General features: G+C 43.9%; 1 protein-coding gene across 1 annotated transcript in view; it reads left to right on the plus strand.

Moving 5' to 3' along the window:
- The window catches only part of ARAP2 (ArfGAP with RhoGAP domain, ankyrin repeat and PH domain 2), a 259,491-nt gene that overhangs the window by 105,495 nt on the left and 136,680 nt on the right, over positions 1 to 17,316 (plus strand). The window contains exons 12-15 of the mRNA XM_083149954.1: positions 1,430 to 1,612; positions 3,662 to 3,836; positions 8,881 to 9,003; positions 14,301 to 14,445. Of these exons, the coding sequence (XP_083006080.1) occupies positions 1,430 to 1,612; positions 3,662 to 3,836; positions 8,881 to 9,003; positions 14,301 to 14,445 (626 nt within the window). The remainder of the gene's footprint in view (positions 1 to 1,429; positions 1,613 to 3,661; positions 3,837 to 8,880; positions 9,004 to 14,300; positions 14,446 to 17,316) is intronic.

Below are 17,316 nucleotides of genomic sequence, written 5' to 3' on the forward strand. Positions count from 1 at the left end.
ACACAGATTGCATATATAGTGATATACTGTAGTGAGAGATGGGGATAAAAAGTACAGATTCAGCAGGTTTTGTTGAGTGTCAAAATGAGGCACAACTATATCTCTGTCAGAGACCTCATGTTCTGACAATTACTTCACCCAATACTGCGATAATTGAATACCTTGCAGGGATGCATCAATTATCACATGCAGGGACAGAGATTGCGATAAAGCTCTGTCCCTGCAATTCCTCTCGCCATACCGCTGAGAAACACAAGAGCCAGATCTGAGCACCTCCTTCACTGTCAGCAGGCTAGGAAGGCTGTACAGGAGTAGGGGAGTTGGATCCAAGATAGTCTTATTATCACAGTGCTCCCTCCAGTATTTTAGTACAGTGGGAAACGTAATCTGTTTACGAAAAGTAAAGATAACCTCATTATTATATGTTCATTAAATGACTTTTATTCTTGAGATCGGTAAGTCTGGATGCTCTCAACATGCACATATTGTATACAGTACATGTAGGGTAGCCAATTCCAGGATCAGCAGGATACAGGGATTTGGCCCTAAATTCACCGGGATTTCGGGATTAGCCTGCGCATGCGCACTTGCTCAGACACTGCCTAGCTGCTCCCGCACCCGGCTGTATCTGGTCAGAGATCACTCTGCACAATCCACCTGCGGCACATCTTTGCCTGCGCCCCCTCCGCCAGCCTCACTGACCCACGGCCGCACTTCTCCAAACCGACTCTCCAAAACGACTCATGGCTGCACCTTTCTGCCTGCATCACCTCTTCGCCTGTGTCACCTCTGCATTCGGAGGTGCCGCTGGTATCCAGGAGTGTTGCCCACCTTTCTGTGGAGCTTCCCGGCCATTCCAGGAGGGTAGGCAACCCTGTATATGACACATACAGATAAACATGGTCAAATTTGCTACATAATAATATAATACAGGAGAAGATGAGGACATCAGTGAGAAAGAGGTCATAGCGCTATGCCCGATTACAGGCTTTAACAAATTATGATTTAAGTTTAAGATTTAATTTTAATTGAAGTCCATTGTTCACCAGCAGCAGAGAGAGACACAAGGCCTAAGGTATATAACATGGTGCTAGTTCATTTAGTGCAGGGATGGGGAACCTTCGGCCCTCCAGCTGTTGTTGAACTACACAACCCAGCATGCCCTACTACAGTTTTGATATTTGGTCATGCTAAAACTGTTGCAGGGCATGCTGGGATGTGTAGTTGAACAACAGCTGGAGAGCCGAATGTTCCCCATCCCCGGCTTAGTAGATCTCATGCAGTGTTTATGAATCATCCCCCGTTTGCCCGTTGATACAGTCTACCTTTCATCACTATAGCAATGCAGAGATACTAAGCCGTGAAACCAGCAACATATATAATAGATGATTTCATTATCTTTGAGTTTATTCTTGTTTTCTTTTGGTAGCTTTTCATTGTTCTGGGAAATGAAAAAGTTAATAGCTTCTGGGAAGCAAATCTTTTGCCTGAAAACATGCTTCCTGTGACCTCCGCCATTAATCAGAGGAGATTATTTGTCACACAAAAATACAAAGAAGGAAGATTTAAAAAGATACTTTCTCCTGGCCTGACTCCTCAGCAGCTGAATGAGGTAAGCACCCAAATGTAAACATGTTATCCTTCACTAGTCATTTACCAGCACAACGCCGCAGCTCCCTGTTCATTTACTCTTCTGTGAGGAATAGGGGAGACTTATTTATTAAAGTACTGCAAAGCTTACCATGCAAGTTGTGTCTATCTACTGTATCTATGGGTCATAGGCATACTTGCCTACTTTTGAAAACTATTTTCAGGGAGATTACAGTTGGTAGTAGAATTTTGTGCAGCACCCCATTGAGGGGGTGTGTCATGCTCCACTTAAGGGGCGTGTCTAGTTCTACATATGGAGAGATTGTAAAAAGAGATTGTGAATGTGGCACCTAGAAGCGTGGGTGTTTCATTTATAATAACTTCGATCCAAATGTAGATGAGCCCCAAAGCAGTTAGTAATACTTAATACTATAGTTACTGCAGTTAGTAATACTTAATACTATAGTTACTGCATACTTGGTAACGTGCTGGGAAATGGTGCTGATTGCTGATTCAATGTAACTGTATCTATCTCTCATTCTTTTTCTCCCCAAAAATGTAACAGTGTAATGTGGTCTAGGTGACATGAGGGAGATTGCTAGACTAATGAGGGAGAGAGGGAGATTGCTGCTATTTCAGGGAGTCTCCTGCAGAATGCAGGGGGGGAGGTAACTATGGTCATAAGGAAGACACTATGAACGTCGACCACTAAAGGTCGACAAGGGCGGAAGGTTGACACAAGCATTAGGTCGACAGTCAAAAGGTTGACATGAGTTTTTCTTTTTCTTTTTGTCTTGACGTTCGACGCAAGTCGACATGGACGCTGTAAAAGTGTACAGCATCCCCTTGCATGGCTCACTGGACTCATGCTTTGGGCACAGTGCCTTGCTGCACTCGGGATACAATCATTTTCTCCCTCCTCGCCCTAGTATGGAATACTGCCTTTTTTGGAAATAGGTTGTGCAATAAAGCAGGAAGTGGCATCCTGTAGGAAGCCGGCTCTGTACTCATAGCAGCCTGGACTAGCCGTTCCAGGGACAGGATGCACCTTGGACTTCCTTGTATGTCTGTGACTGGCAGGTAGGACTTCCAATAGGAAGTCACCGTTAGTCACAGTGAAGCCATTGCAGTCATGGACCGTATCTGTTTCTACTGGCACTGAGTTGGGTGGCCTGCAGTCCCCCCCAGGTAAAACCCACTAACTGTATTGGTACTTTAGTCTACTCATAGATTGATAGAATGATAGAATGTGAGAACCTGTGGTCCATTGTGTAATTACTGTACCTACAGGTGGTTGCAGTAAAGTGTATGGTTTAATAGACAGAGAGATAGAATATTCAGTGTTAGTATTATATTTGGCTCTACCCTGCATCAGGATTTGGGGATCTTTGCAACCACAGTCCTGATGCTAATTTGATAAAGTTAAGTGAATCAGGGGCAGATTTATTAAGCTGACAGGTAGGAGCTGATTGGCCAGTGATAAAAACCAGACACTTTATCACTTCACCGAGATTAATAAATCTACCTCTCAATTACTGGTTATGACCATAGTCATGACCAAACTCAGGACAACTCCACTCCCCGCAGTGACTTTACAACAGCCTGTATTCCCCTCTGGAGTCGCTACAGCATTAGTGCACATAACATCATGACATCACACGCATTGCGGTACCTCTACTGTATGTCTGCACACCAATATTTATTTTGCCTCCGGGCAACCTGAAGAAACTTCAGGCAGACAGGGAGTCCGGTCACAAATCATCGGACCAGACATCAGCTAAAGATCAGTCGGGGGCATTCCAGTTGACTCTATGCCCCCTCACATCCAATGCCTGCACACTAGATTCCCTAGTTGCAACCGTGACTGCAAAATGTACTGTAGGCAATCTTGTCTTTTCCTAACCGTTTTGCCTTATCAAATGCGCCGAGGTCTATAAAATGCGATAAGGTCTATCAAGGTTTTTCTACCTTTACTTAAAATGCTCTTGAGAATGACACATTACTGGTTGCTCTGTATTATTATGGAGCATTAATTGTTTTAGACTGTAATATTCTTTAAAACTGTTTGTAGGCTTTATGTACTGCAGTAACTAAGCCGGATGTATTGGAAACAATGACACTAGTGTTCAGTGGAGCCAACATCATGTGCGCAACTGGAGACCCCGTCTACAGCACCCCATACCTTTTAGCCAAAATGGCTGGACAGTGTTTGCAGATGGAGTTCTTACATAATAATAGATTGTCAGGTAAAAAATCTTGAAAACGTGCTACAGCATTTGTATTATTTTACGTCCTTAAGGCCCCCTTACACTAGCCGATTTTGGTCCGATTTCGGCCAGATCAGTCGGATCTGGCCGAAATCGGACCAAAATCGGCTAGTTTTGATGTCCCCTCAGATCCGATGCGCGGTCCCGTGCGCATCGGATCTGCGTCGGGTGGTCGGACCTGCTGCACGTCCGACCACCCGACTTGGGACCTAGTGGGGGGGCGCGGCGGTGGAGGGAGCAGGGGGGGCTGGGGACACAGGCGGCATAGAGCCGGGCAGGGGGAGCCAGCCGGGAGCTGTCGGTAATGAATAAAAAAAAAAAGCCCATACAATGAATGGGCGGCCTGTGATTGGCTGAGCGCTCTCTCAGCCAGTCAGCAATTGGCTGAGAGAGCGCTCAGCAGCCAATCACAGGCCGCCCATTCATTGTATGGGCTTTTTTTTTTTATTCATTACTGACAGCTCCCGGCCGGCTTCCCCTGCCCAGCTCTATGCCGCCTGTGTCCCCCGCAGCGTCCCCAGCCCCCCCTGCTCCCACCAGCAGCCCTGCTCGGTAGCCCCCCCCCCCCTGCTCCCCGGGTTTTTTACATGTGATAAATCGAGACGATTTATCACATGTAAAAAATGGCACATCAAGTGCCAATCTAATCAAGCTCCCCCGGGGAGCAGCAGGGGAAGCTCAGGGGGAAGTCGGGGGCGACTTGTCCTAAGGACAAGTCGCCCTAGTGTATGGGGGCCTTTACAGTGCTTTTAGAAGGTATTGTAGTACAGGTTGAGTATCCCTTATACAAATAAAAAATGTACTTTTATTTTTTTGTACTTTATTTTTTTTATTTTTAGCTAAAAACCCATACCTCCCAACTTTTTCAATTGGAGAATAGAAAAGGGGGCGTGGTGTATGCAAATGAGGGCACCACTTCTGCAAATTAGGCCATGCCCCGGCCACTGCGCCGCTGAATGCGCACAGCGTCTATTCTGTCAGATTGGGGGGACTCCCAACTGTCCCCCCCCCAAACTGCCGGCCGCGGGAGGGACAAGGGAACGTCCCCAAAAACCGGGACGCTCCCGCGTTTAGCGGGACAGTTGGGAGGTATGAAAACCTACTGGCTATATCTGTAACTGGCACTACTGGGGAAATAACATGTAACTGGCACTAAATATGTGCAAAGACATAGTTGCTTGGCATTCAAATTCAGTGTCTGAGATTGTATGCAAACTTTGTTTTATTTTTTTTTAAAACCTTCATTCATGCACAAATAAAATATATTTCTGTGTATTTCATGTGTTTGATGTGCTTATACAACATAAATGCAAGATAACTCATCATTCAAAATACAGAATAATCCTTTATCCAAAATTCTTCCTGTCCCTAGCATTTTGGATAAGGATACTCAACCTGGTATTTTATCTAGGAGTGTGTATAACCACTGTTTTCTGATTCTCCATTGTTGCATGCGAAATCATAAATATTAATATTTCTATATGTTTTGCGCTGCTGGGGTTTGCCTCATGACTTTATGGCCCTTATTCAGATCTGATCGCAGTACAAATTTGTTCGCAAAATGGGCAAAACCATGGCCCTTATTCTGGTTGGTGCGGCCAGAGCCGCACACGGGGCTTCGGCCGCACAAACCAATCCCCGCCCACCCTACGGATCGCCACGGCCGTCCGTACACGGACGGCTGGCGATCCGCATAAAAATGGTGGAGGCGTACGCCTCCACCATGGTGGGAGCTGCCCCCTGCATTCGATGGTCGTCGACCATCGAAGGCAGGTCCGCACGCCGCGGCAGCTCCCGCAAGCTGAGACCACACGGACAATCGTCCGTGTGGTAGCTTGTATGGGGGCTGAAAGCTGACATCCGGCGACGTCAGCTTTCCGCCCCCATGAGTTGCGTCATGGCCTCATTACCATGCATACGCCCCGCGTTTGCATGGGAACGCCCATGAAACGCGGGGCGTACACATAGGGAAATGAGGGCATGATGCCTCTCACGCCCCTATACGCCCCCTTTGCGGCGGACGAAATACGTCTGCGGCGAAGGGGGCTGCACATGCGCAGATTCACCTCTGCGCATGTGCAGAGTAAAAACATCGGCGGTACGGCCGCACGCGGGCCGTACCGTCCGAATTAGAATAAGGGCCCATGTGCACTGCAGGTGGGGCAGCTGTAAGATGTGCAGAGAGTTAAATTTGGGTGGGGTGTGTTGAAACTGAAATCTAAATTGCAGTGTAAAAATAATGCAGCCAGTATTTACCATGTACAGAAACAAAAAAAATGCACATGGTTTTGCCCATTTTTCAAACAAATTTGAAATGTGATCAGATCTGAATAAAGGCCTATGGGAGAAATTCAATTAAGAACAGTAAATTACCATGGTTAGTTAAACCCCATTGCATAATTCAATTATTTGTTTGGGGATTTTGTTTTACCTGCCTGAAGGCAGGAATTTGTACCGAATCTCTTGTGTGTCTTTGTACAATAGCAGGTAAATTTTACATAAAAAATTACGGGTTTTCACTGACTTGCCCTCCAAAAAACATAATCACCTTAAAATTTACCACACTCATTTAAATTCCCGCTATGCTTTCAAAATGCTAATATTTTTTTTAACATACATTTTCCCCCCATTAATAGTGGAAAAAAAAGGAGAGAGATAAAGTGGAAGAGCGATATTTTACCAATCAATTAGCTCCTGTCAGTTTGTAAAATGGTAGCTAAAAGCTCATTGGTTACCACTTCTACTACTACTGATTCCAATTGATCTCTCTCTATGTTTTTATAAAGGCTTAGGGGCTAATTCAGCACGGATGGCTAATCAGAGAATTCAAAATTTGAGCAATTATAGAATGACTGCGCCTGCGTATCATGGCCCTAATTCTGGTCTCATCGCTCCCCTGCGCATTCGCACATGGGAGCGATGTTTAGGGACTGTGCATGTGCATCAACACTTCTGCGCATGTGCAGCCACTTGGTGCGTAAGGCTGTGAATAGATGTTTATGCTTAATATCCATTCGCATGCATTCGTGGAAATCGGCGTGCAAGGGGGGCATGCATTTGTTAGGGCCACGTTTAGAGGACCTGCAAAGGTGCGAACCTTGCAGCTTTGCGGGTCAACCAGAATCACCCTCCATATGCATTGGGCATACACGAGGTGACATAGCATCTGTTAACCCCTTACCGACGCAGCCTGTTTTTGCCTTCCTGACAGAGGCCTTTTTTTCAAATCTGACATGTATCACTTAAGTGGGGATAACTTTTTTTTGCTTTTACTTATCCCAGTGATTTTGAGATTGTTTTCTCGTGACACATTGTACTTTAAGTTAGTGGTAAATTTTGGTCGATACAGTTTTTTTTTTTTTGTGAAAAATACCAAAATGTCGTAAAAAAATTGAACATTTTGCAATTTGCAAAATGTTAAATTTTCTGCTTGTGAGACAAATAATCATACCACTCAAAATAGTTCATAACTAACATAGACCATATGTAAACTTTATGTTTCATTCATTATTTCAACTTTCTTTTATTTTTTTTGGACACTAGGGGGCAGCAGAGTCAAAATTATATACATAACACAGTAAACGCTGCAATTGGCTGTTCACATTTGAACAGCCAATTGCAACGATCGCCGATCGGGGGGGCATCGCTGCCCCCCCTGGGCAATGAGGGAAGATGTCTGCTGTCAGGGACAGCAGACATCGTCCCTCTGTCACCGCGTCTCTAGACGCGGTGACACTTTAAAGTCATGACGTACATTTACGTCATGTGTCGGGAAGTACATCCCGACCATGACGTAAATGTACGTCAAATGTCGGGAAGGGGTTAATGCATATGGATCGGAGCTTGACTGACAGAAAGATATTGTTTGGGGGTGGAGATGTAACGATTTCTGGGTGTGCATGAAAAAATGCACCCAGGCCTTTTTGAGGAGGGTCTGTGATGTCAGCGATGACCAGTTCCAGCCTGTCTGAGTCACTGATTAGTGGAAGCCTCAGACCCATAGGCATGCGCAGCACATTTTATTAGGGGGTGCACTGTCAAAGGAGTGTGCATAGCTCCACCTATTGGGCGTGTCTAACATCGCCAATCAGTCGTGTCTTCCATCATCTATTGGCACTCGCTACAATATAAAAAGTCTCTCAGCCACATCAAAATATCCTGCCTATTTCAGTGGTAATCTTCTAATTACTCTGTGTAACAGTACATGCAAATAAACATATATGGCTAAGGCAGGTATTTAGTGATATGACAATGGTCTAGTACAATTAACAATGCAAACCACACATATAATTGATTGATGGGCACTTCTTTAAATGGAATACAGTTCTAAAAAGCAAAAGTCTTTGGTTAAAGGTATTGCTGGTATTGATAGCAGCAGAGGTGTTCATAAGGGTGGGGCACAGCATTAGGGGGTGCCTGTGCACCCCTAACACTCAATGTGCGCACACCTATGCTCAGACCTACTCGCAAATGCACAGAGGGCAAAAAGTCTTTGATGGTTTGAGAATTGCGTATGGATTTGCAAATGGATTGTGATTTGCAATCCATTCACAATTCTCTTGCAATGTAGCAAGGGACGTTTTCTCTTTGTGGGACAGATTCTCTAAGTTTCAAAAGTGATAAAATGGAGAGTGATAAATAGCCAGCCAATCAGCTCCTGACATTTTTCAAACACGGTCTGTGACATGGCAGGTAGGAGCTGATTGGGTGGCTGTTTATCACTCTCCATTTTATCACTTTTGAAGCTTCGAGAATCTGGCTCTCTATCTCAGTGGCAGCTTACACCTCGCAGTCCACTGATAATTCTCACATTAGTTGATCCATGATGAATTAGGCTCATATTTACAGCTTTTCAGGTTAATAGCTATAGTACAATAAACAGTGTTGTATATTGTAAATTAAGTTACATTAAGGAACAGGCCACAGTCTTGAATGTAATAGATTTGAATTATTTTTAATGAAACAACAATTATTGGTCAATATTTTTTGAACACATGGAAAATATTATTTTAAATCCTTTTAGATTACAAAACATCCGACTCTCTCTCACAGACTGGAAGTAATCAAAATGTGTTTCATTGTGGATTTTTGTATAAAGCGTCTTCAAGCTCTTCGAAGATTTCCGCCAACCAAAAAATAAAAGAAGGTACTGTAATAATTTTCTTTTAAGGCTGTTAACGCCTATCATGTAACGAATGTCATTATTACAGCATGCCATTATTAGGGACAGATGTATCAAGCTTCAAAAATGACATTTAGGAGCTGATTGGTTGTTTAGCACTCTCCGTTTTATCACTTTTTGAAGCTTGATACATCTGGCCCTTGGTAATTAATCCTCAAGGATTTATACAGTAGGTCTAAAGCCCAAATATCGGTTTCTCTCCTTTTGTAATGATCTCATTAGAATATTTCAGCATTGCTTATGGTCCCTTGGACAGCCCACAGTTTGGTCGGACAAAAAAAAATTGTGTGTGGGGGGGGGGGATTTATTAAACTTTGGATAGTGGAGAAGTTGCCTTATCAAGCACAAACCATGTGGAGACATGCAGTGGAGAAGATGCACCAACAACTAATCAGCTTCTGTCACTTACCTAGCACAGTTTTGAAATGACAGAGACAAAATGGTTGCTGTGAGGTTACGAGGTTCCTCAATTACTCAGACACCGAGCAGATGAAACCAAAATATCGGTTTATTTTCCAAAGCACACACAGGTAGACAAACACAGGAACACGAGGCAGATGTAGCATATAAACGTTATCGGGTAGCAGTCCAAAATGGCAGTCCTTGTAGCAGCAGTTCCAAATCACAAAACTATCACTCCTCCACACAGCAGTAATAGCAGATAAGTCCACACGATACCTAGACAGAGTACAACCTCTTAGTCTAGGACAGTCCAAAAATCTCTCCCCTGGCTTGTGTGCAAGTCATTTTAAAACCTTCTAATTTCCTACGGTCCTGGTACCATCAGTGGGCATGCCCAAGTCCAGGATTGGTGGATTCAAGAATCAGGTATATCCCACCTGTCCATCTGCTGCTGCCCCCCTGCTGAGTCTGGTTTCAATAAGTCTGCTAGTGACCAGAGATATGCAAAGGAGTGTCAATAAGGAGGAACAACCACCAGGTAATTTGGTTTATGTCCTGATTACCCCCTGTGGACATAACCTTCCTGTAAATAGCAGGGGAGTTGGATCACCCCTGTGGACATTTCCTGTCTGATCATATTGGGCAATATACAGTCTAATACTATGGTACACACAGATATGGGGAATAGAAACATCTGCAGAGAACAAGAGGGCTAAAATGTACATTAATTACTGTGGAGTAGAAGATGTCACAATACACTTTTATCGCCAATGCCATTCCTTCACAGTTGCTATGGGCAATTACTTCACTTTATGAGGGGTGATTCAATAATGATCTGTTGGGGCCGAATTCCCCATGAAAATGCTGCCGGGCCGATGCCTCATGGGGGCACGTGGCTGATGTCACATGTGTTCGCATACATCGACCTAATGCATGTGACGACCTAGACCCATGTCCACCTAGTCCCTTTTCGACTTAGACCCCTGTTGACCATGACCCATGTTGACATAGACCCCTGTCAACCTTGCTGTTTGTCGACCCAATGGTGTCAACTTAATGACTGTCAACATAGTTGGGGTCGACTGGATGATCCCAACCGATACAGATAGAGCGCCTCCCAGACAGCCTGAGGAATCGGCAGATCTCCTGAGCTCCATCTGATCATGGCGGCGGGGAGCGGATTCCCTGCCCGTCTCCGCTTCAGGGAGATGGGCAGGGTTAGTGGGGGCTGCGGGGGGCTGCAGGCGGTGACGGGGGGAGCCAGCGGAGGGCGGCGGCGGGCGCCGAAAGAATGGGGAGTGCGAACATCTCTTGCACAAGCACCCCTTTCTGTCATATGATGAACAGCGGCGGTTGGCCATTCTATCGCCAGGAGCAGCTCTAATAAGAGCTGGTCTATCTGTGTCTCTCCAAAATTTGGTACATATTCCCATTTGACACAAAGGTCAGCTTATATTTCTTATATGTAATGTTACAGATCCGAGGAATATCATAGTTCAATGGGTAACTAGATAGTTATAGGCCCCGTAGCAAAGGTTGGTAAGGAGCCCTATGTACCACTATAGCAGTTGCACCTTTGCTAGGTATACCCTAGTCATACAGTAGTTATACAAAGAGATTTTTTTACATTTTGGGGGTGATTCACGCTGGCTCAGCCAAATGTGAATTTGTTCCTCGGACCGATGGTGCGGCTCTGCGCATGCGTATCTGCAAATATACGCATGTACATGGCCGCTGTGCGAACGCCTACAGTGACTATCACAGTCTCCGAGACATTCTCAAACATCGTGGCGGGCAGGGGACAGTCACATAGGGACTGTCCTCTAACAAAAATGGTGTGCGAACTCAGAAACAAGTTGAGAGTCCCCATGCGAATGCGGGCGTATTGAAGCCTGCATGGAGTGGGCGGCTTATGTCACATGACATCAGCACCTGCCCCGTTCTAGGACTTTTCCAAGTCTAATAAAAGACAGTCCTTGACATTTATATGCGAACGCATCAATAATCATTTCACGGTCGCTGACCATCGAAAGATTTTTTCGGCCGTACGACCGCATGCAAATGGATGTGTGAACTTACACATCCATTTGCATGCCACCAAGGATATTCATGGGGCAGCAAGGGCGGGCGTTTGTTCGCCCGATGGGTGGTGTTAGCCCGCTCGTTAAGCAAACCTGAATCAGGCCCTTTATCTGACTGATCTGTGCACACGTCTGCAGACACAGCAGACATTTGAGAAGTGCATTTTCAGCTGAATTCATGACAAAGTTTGCAGATCGTAAACTCTGGTGCTTTAGTGATGCCCGTGGAAAGTCCTGCCAAGTTTGGGTGATGGTCTATTGATTCTTGCAAGTGTGTTCTGCTGTGATTTTCATTCGTATTTGAGCAAAATCTGTCAGGATCTGTGTTTCGTGCATTACCGAGATACAGTCTCGCAACATAAACACGCATGAACACGGATGATAGTAAATTTACCCCTTAAACCATCCCCATATGCCGGCTTCCTGTCAATCAACTACTGTAGCATACAGCTAGTGGTCAAAAAAAGATGGCAGATTTTTTTTCCTGTTTGGCCTCGAGCATGTGCGCTACGATCCATACAAAAGAGCAGTTGATCGGTAATCGGCCACTGTGTGAATTCCCGATCAGGTCTGAGATAACTCCCAGTATATGGTTTAGTTAGATGATACACGCACCGTATGCCAAGGTTTGTCTTGATGTGAAAGAATGGCCTATACTCTACTACCAGTAAACTATCTAGTAAAATGTCTCAAGCTGGCAATTCTGACAATGTATAGCTGACAATGGGTCTGATCCAAAGGTGGGGACGCTTCTGCTTCTGTGTTTGTTGGTGGAGCTACAAGAGCCATAAAATGCACATGCTAGTTTCAGTGTTCCCCTTGTGAACTGCCTATTGCTGAATGTACATTTCCCACTATATGCAGTAACATACTAGACACTCCACCAGCGGCACAGCACTGCAATCACAATGGGCGTTTGAACCAAGCACTATGGCAGGGGCAGTGTTTTCATCTGAACATGGAACATAGAAGAGACTTTGCACCTGAGACTCAGACTCTGACACTGGCACGCTTGTGACACTCCCATGATATGCTTCTGAGATGGATTATCTTGCGTTCACTTCAGGTCTCCTCCCAGTCACTCCCATATATTTGCTGACCCCCTTTCTGATAATGGGCCAGGTTCACCAAGCTTTAAAAAGTGATAAAGTGGAGAGTGATAAAACTACCAATCAGCTCCTAATTGTCATGTCACAGACCGGGTTTAGGAATGATATATGTAAGCTGATTGGCTGGTAGTTTATCCCTCTCCACTGTATCACTTTTTGAAGCTTGGTGCATCTGGCCTAATGTCTGAATCACATCATGTTTGTGCATCCACTCGGGAACACATGTACAGTAGCATATAATAATGGCACGACTACGTGAACATCGGCATTGCATGCGGTTTCAATGCGCCTCTGAATCAGGTCCTTTATATTTTTTCAGGCAGGATACCAAGGGATGTGGGCTAAAGATTTAAATGTACGAGGCTCTTCTAGGGCCCGTTCTTCTCTTCCCTCCAACGTGGATGCTTTTTTAAAATACATTGCCGCCCCTTGTTGCGCTACCGCAGCGATGCTATTGCATATGTACTAACGTATGCGACTAGCATCCCAATGCGGTGACAAAGGCACCCTGCAACATCTATAACGTGGTGTGCGGGGGGTCTCCATCACAACCCTGATCTCTCCCTTTTCAAGTTCTCCCGCCAGAACGGGAAGCGACTGTCCCCGCCACCTCCTCCTCCCCCTGCAGCCAGAAGGACCTCCGGCTGTGATATTTTGCTAGGGGGAGGAGGAGTTTGATGGAGGACGGGACTCAGAGTTGGGTCGGTGTCTGCGGCGATAAGAAGCCCATATGCTTCTATAGGGTATCGCCACCCAAAGGTAGCCGGGATGTACTAAGGGAAAAATGCGGTAAACCCCCGTTTTGCTGCATTTTTCCCTTAGTATATCCCGCCCACTGTGCTTTAGGTTTATGGAAGCAGTGGGAAATTCACGTGTGGTGATTCTGACGAATAAGATCCTCAACAGCCGAAATCGTGGGGGGTTGGTGTCAATGTGTGCCTGCCGGGCAGTGGCATGTCCTTGATGCTTTGGCTTCCTACCTCATAACACTGACACCACCGGAATATGGTGCAATGTGCGAGACACTGCTCTCCATACACTGCCTTCACCCTGATATACATTCCACAACCATACTCGCCTCCTGCGCATAGAAACTGGATAACAACGGAGGAACTGGAGGAATCCATCATGCATCCGAGCGTGAAACACAACTTTCCAGGAATAAAGAAACTGAGGCAAAGTCATTCACTACACGTGCACAATTGGGAAAAACGCCACGCCATCTATCAGCAAACACAATAACCCACTGTAATTAGATACAACGCCGCTACAAAAATCTCCTTTTCATTTGGGCACACATCGTGTCCAATAGTTTCACTCATTTTGCACCCATGGCGCAGAATCACCATACTGCTATATTGATGCTCAATGCATTTAATAAGCTGTGGAAGCGAATAAGACGCACACACTTGGCATCAAGCCAGTTGTCAAGGGAGTTGCACATGGTGATTGTCTGGGCAACGTTGAACGTGACTACATCTGTATATGCTTTAAAATACTGCAAATAATGAGGTATGTGGTTTGGATAATAGAAGCTTTTATAGGCCGCATTTAATTATTTGTTCACACTCAAACACCCTAAACAGTAGCAAGATCTTAGTGTTTTTCAACTGTCACATTCTGAGTCAATTCTGAGTCAATCTTGTATTTTGTTACTGTTTTATATTAGAAATGAAGAAATGGTGGTGTACCATAGACAACAGTCTTCTGCGCTATTACGAAGATGAAAATGATTCCACGCCAGAGGGTTGTATTGATTTAAGTGAAGCTCTGTGTTTGGTAGTCCACCCATCAGATTTCAATCTGACTTCATGGTATGTATGAGCAGATATTATACCTATAGTTCCTTCATTCAATTTCACTACATAATTACAATTTGTAATTCAAATATGACATTAACCAACTAGTATGAGTGGACTTTTTATACATCATTATTTAGATTATTCACCCCCTAGCTTACCTTCATAAAGCTATTATAGCACCCTTCACCACTAACTGCAAGCAGTATACTGTCACCGGCTGTTGAGCTACTGCCACCATTAGCATTTTATATACATGTACCACTGAGTACAGATGTCCCTGTTCCAGAGGATGGGCTGCAGTCCAGTTCAAAATTCAAAAAGGGGAGGCACAGCAACTGCCAATAAGGACTCACTTGCAGTTGGTGTTTCTCCCCTATTTGAATTTTGGACTGCAGCCTCACCTTTGGAGCCACTACTGCCTGCAATACTTAAAAAACAAAACAAAAAAAACAACACCCTTGGTTAAGTAACTTTGATGTTCATAAATTGAGCCATTTGCTGGTGGCATTCAATCAAAATCCTGGAAGTTGGGAATCCCAATTGACAGAATACCGATAGATCCTGCCAGTAAGTACTGGGTTTGAAGTTAGTATTAGGCTCTAGGGGGAGAGTTAGGGTTAAGCTGCGGGAGTGGGGGAAGTTAGGGTTTGGCTGGTGGTGGTTAGGGTTAGGCTGTGGGAGGGGTGGATTAGGGTTAGGGGTATCATTCAAATTGTTACCGGTATCCATTGGGATTCTGTGGTCAGTCTTCAGGCTGCTTGGACCCCGAGAGGCTTGATTTTATACTCAACCTCTGCTGGTATTTGCCTGTATAACTCGGCAATATCAAAACTTGCATACTGTATTTACTGACATTTGAAGGTTCCTTTTCTGTAAGAAGCCTCGAGAGAAGAAGAAAGTAGGCGGTGATGGGATGAAGCTGGAATAATTGCATTTTAGGACCCACCCCTCATGGTACAATGCCACAATTCTCACATATTTGAATAGGTTCCAACTGACTTATGATTCATGGTATTTATCTTCCCATTCTTTCCACTTCACTAGGAAGTGGGTGGGATGTGGTAGTGGCACCCACTCTTCCTGGGGTGCATGAGACTACATGAAAATTCAGGAGTCTCCAGCAGGTATTAGGAAAGTTGGCAAGTAAGACCTGCGGACACATTATTCCCAATATCTTAAATCACAGAGGTGCCACTAAGGTTTAAGGTACAGGGAAACCCATTGAAACCGCATTTTACAATGGATAAACATGTTGGAATAAGGCTTTTTTATTGAATAGCTCTAAGCAAGAAACCTAGAGCTTTTAACTGTGTGGTGAACCCTGAGGCTAAGTAGATTCTCTAATTGAGTTCATTTCAGATATAATAGGAGGATAAGTATAGATATTTTAATTGTAAATAAATAAAAATAATGCTAAATGATTAATTTAGTGTATATTTTTTACATTTTTGGGTTCCTTATATGAAGGCGGCTATCTTAATAACATGTTTACAGATTTATTTTCATTGGTCTTTGTACTGTCTTAGAACATCAAACATCAAAGTAATAATGTAAAGAGACTGATGTAACCCTGATATAACCCATACAGCAGTGGTTTCTAATGTCTATTGAATCACGCTCCCTAAAGTACTGTATTAGCATTTCTCATAGCATTTTGTCTTGTTGAATTTTTTTTTTTTTAAGTAAATTGTGCCTACCTGTCATCACCTAAATCTAATTCTCTCTGCACATGTTACATCTGCCCCCATGCAGTGCACATGGTTTTGTCCATCTAAGAAGGATTTTGTCAGAAAGAATGAACTAGAATAAACCCCTTTATGATTGGCAGTCACTATCGCTGGTTTTGTCTATCACATTGATCAGAAATAATTTAAATTGGTCCTGGACCACCAACACATGGAACCCTTGCCACGCCGTATCCCAGAATGCCTAGGCACCAAGTTGTGGAACCACTGCCTTACAGTATCTCACAGGGACCATGCAGGAACACTGATATGTCATAATATCATATATTTAAGTGCAGAAGAGAGTTCTGTATTATTATTGTGGTATAACAAAGCCTACCCCTTATAATAGCCTGCCCAATAGGTTGGTAAGGGGGCAGGTGTGGGAAGGTCATGTTGAGAAATGCTGAAAAATTATAATTTTTGTTGAATTAAAGCTACTTTGGGGTTTAAATTACTCATACTATCTTATAAAGTAAGATCTGTCTGCTTTTATTGCTGTTTCATTGGAGTTTTTATCAAGTCATTGTGGTTACTTGTGTTACTAGTAACATGTGGCGATGGTACTATAAAAGCAGGACTTACTATTTGCTGCTAGCTCAGTACAGTACAATATGTTTTTCTGAACACAGTGGGTATAATTGTATGTCTTAGTCATTCCCAGTGCTGCTAAATCTTATCAATTTATTATTTTAGCAGGTGTTTTAAAAAGTTTATAAATTTTAGGTTGTCAGCCTGACTCTTTGAAGTACATTAATTCTGAATGGAATGAAGAAAAACACAAAGTCTTAGTCATTTACTGTAGTTTCTTCAAATCAATCCAAAATATACTTTTCACATGTATAAACTTTCAGTTGGATCAAAGAGACTTTGATAAGTATAAATGTACCTGTGTCTGGCTTTTTTTCGTAAGTGCATTGGTGTAACAGTCCCAACATGTCTTTTTATTGTAAATTCAACACTTACCTTAGTTTTAACTATTTGTTAGATACACTCTCAAACAATGTGCATTAAATAGGTTAATTTTGGTGCACGGTCATCTTCTTCATGGATCCAGGCAGATGCTGTCCTGTACATAGGGGGCCAAATGTAGTGAGGTTCAAATCAGCCTGATCGTATAGTTAATTGAAGGGATCCCTTCAATTAACTTTGCGGCCAG

The sequence above is a fragment of the Crinia signifera genome, chromosome 1 (assembly GCF_055691185.1).
Source record: "Crinia signifera chromosome 1, ASM5569118v1, whole genome shotgun sequence".
NCBI classification, from domain to species: Eukaryota; Metazoa; Chordata; class Amphibia; order Anura; family Myobatrachidae; genus Crinia; species Crinia signifera.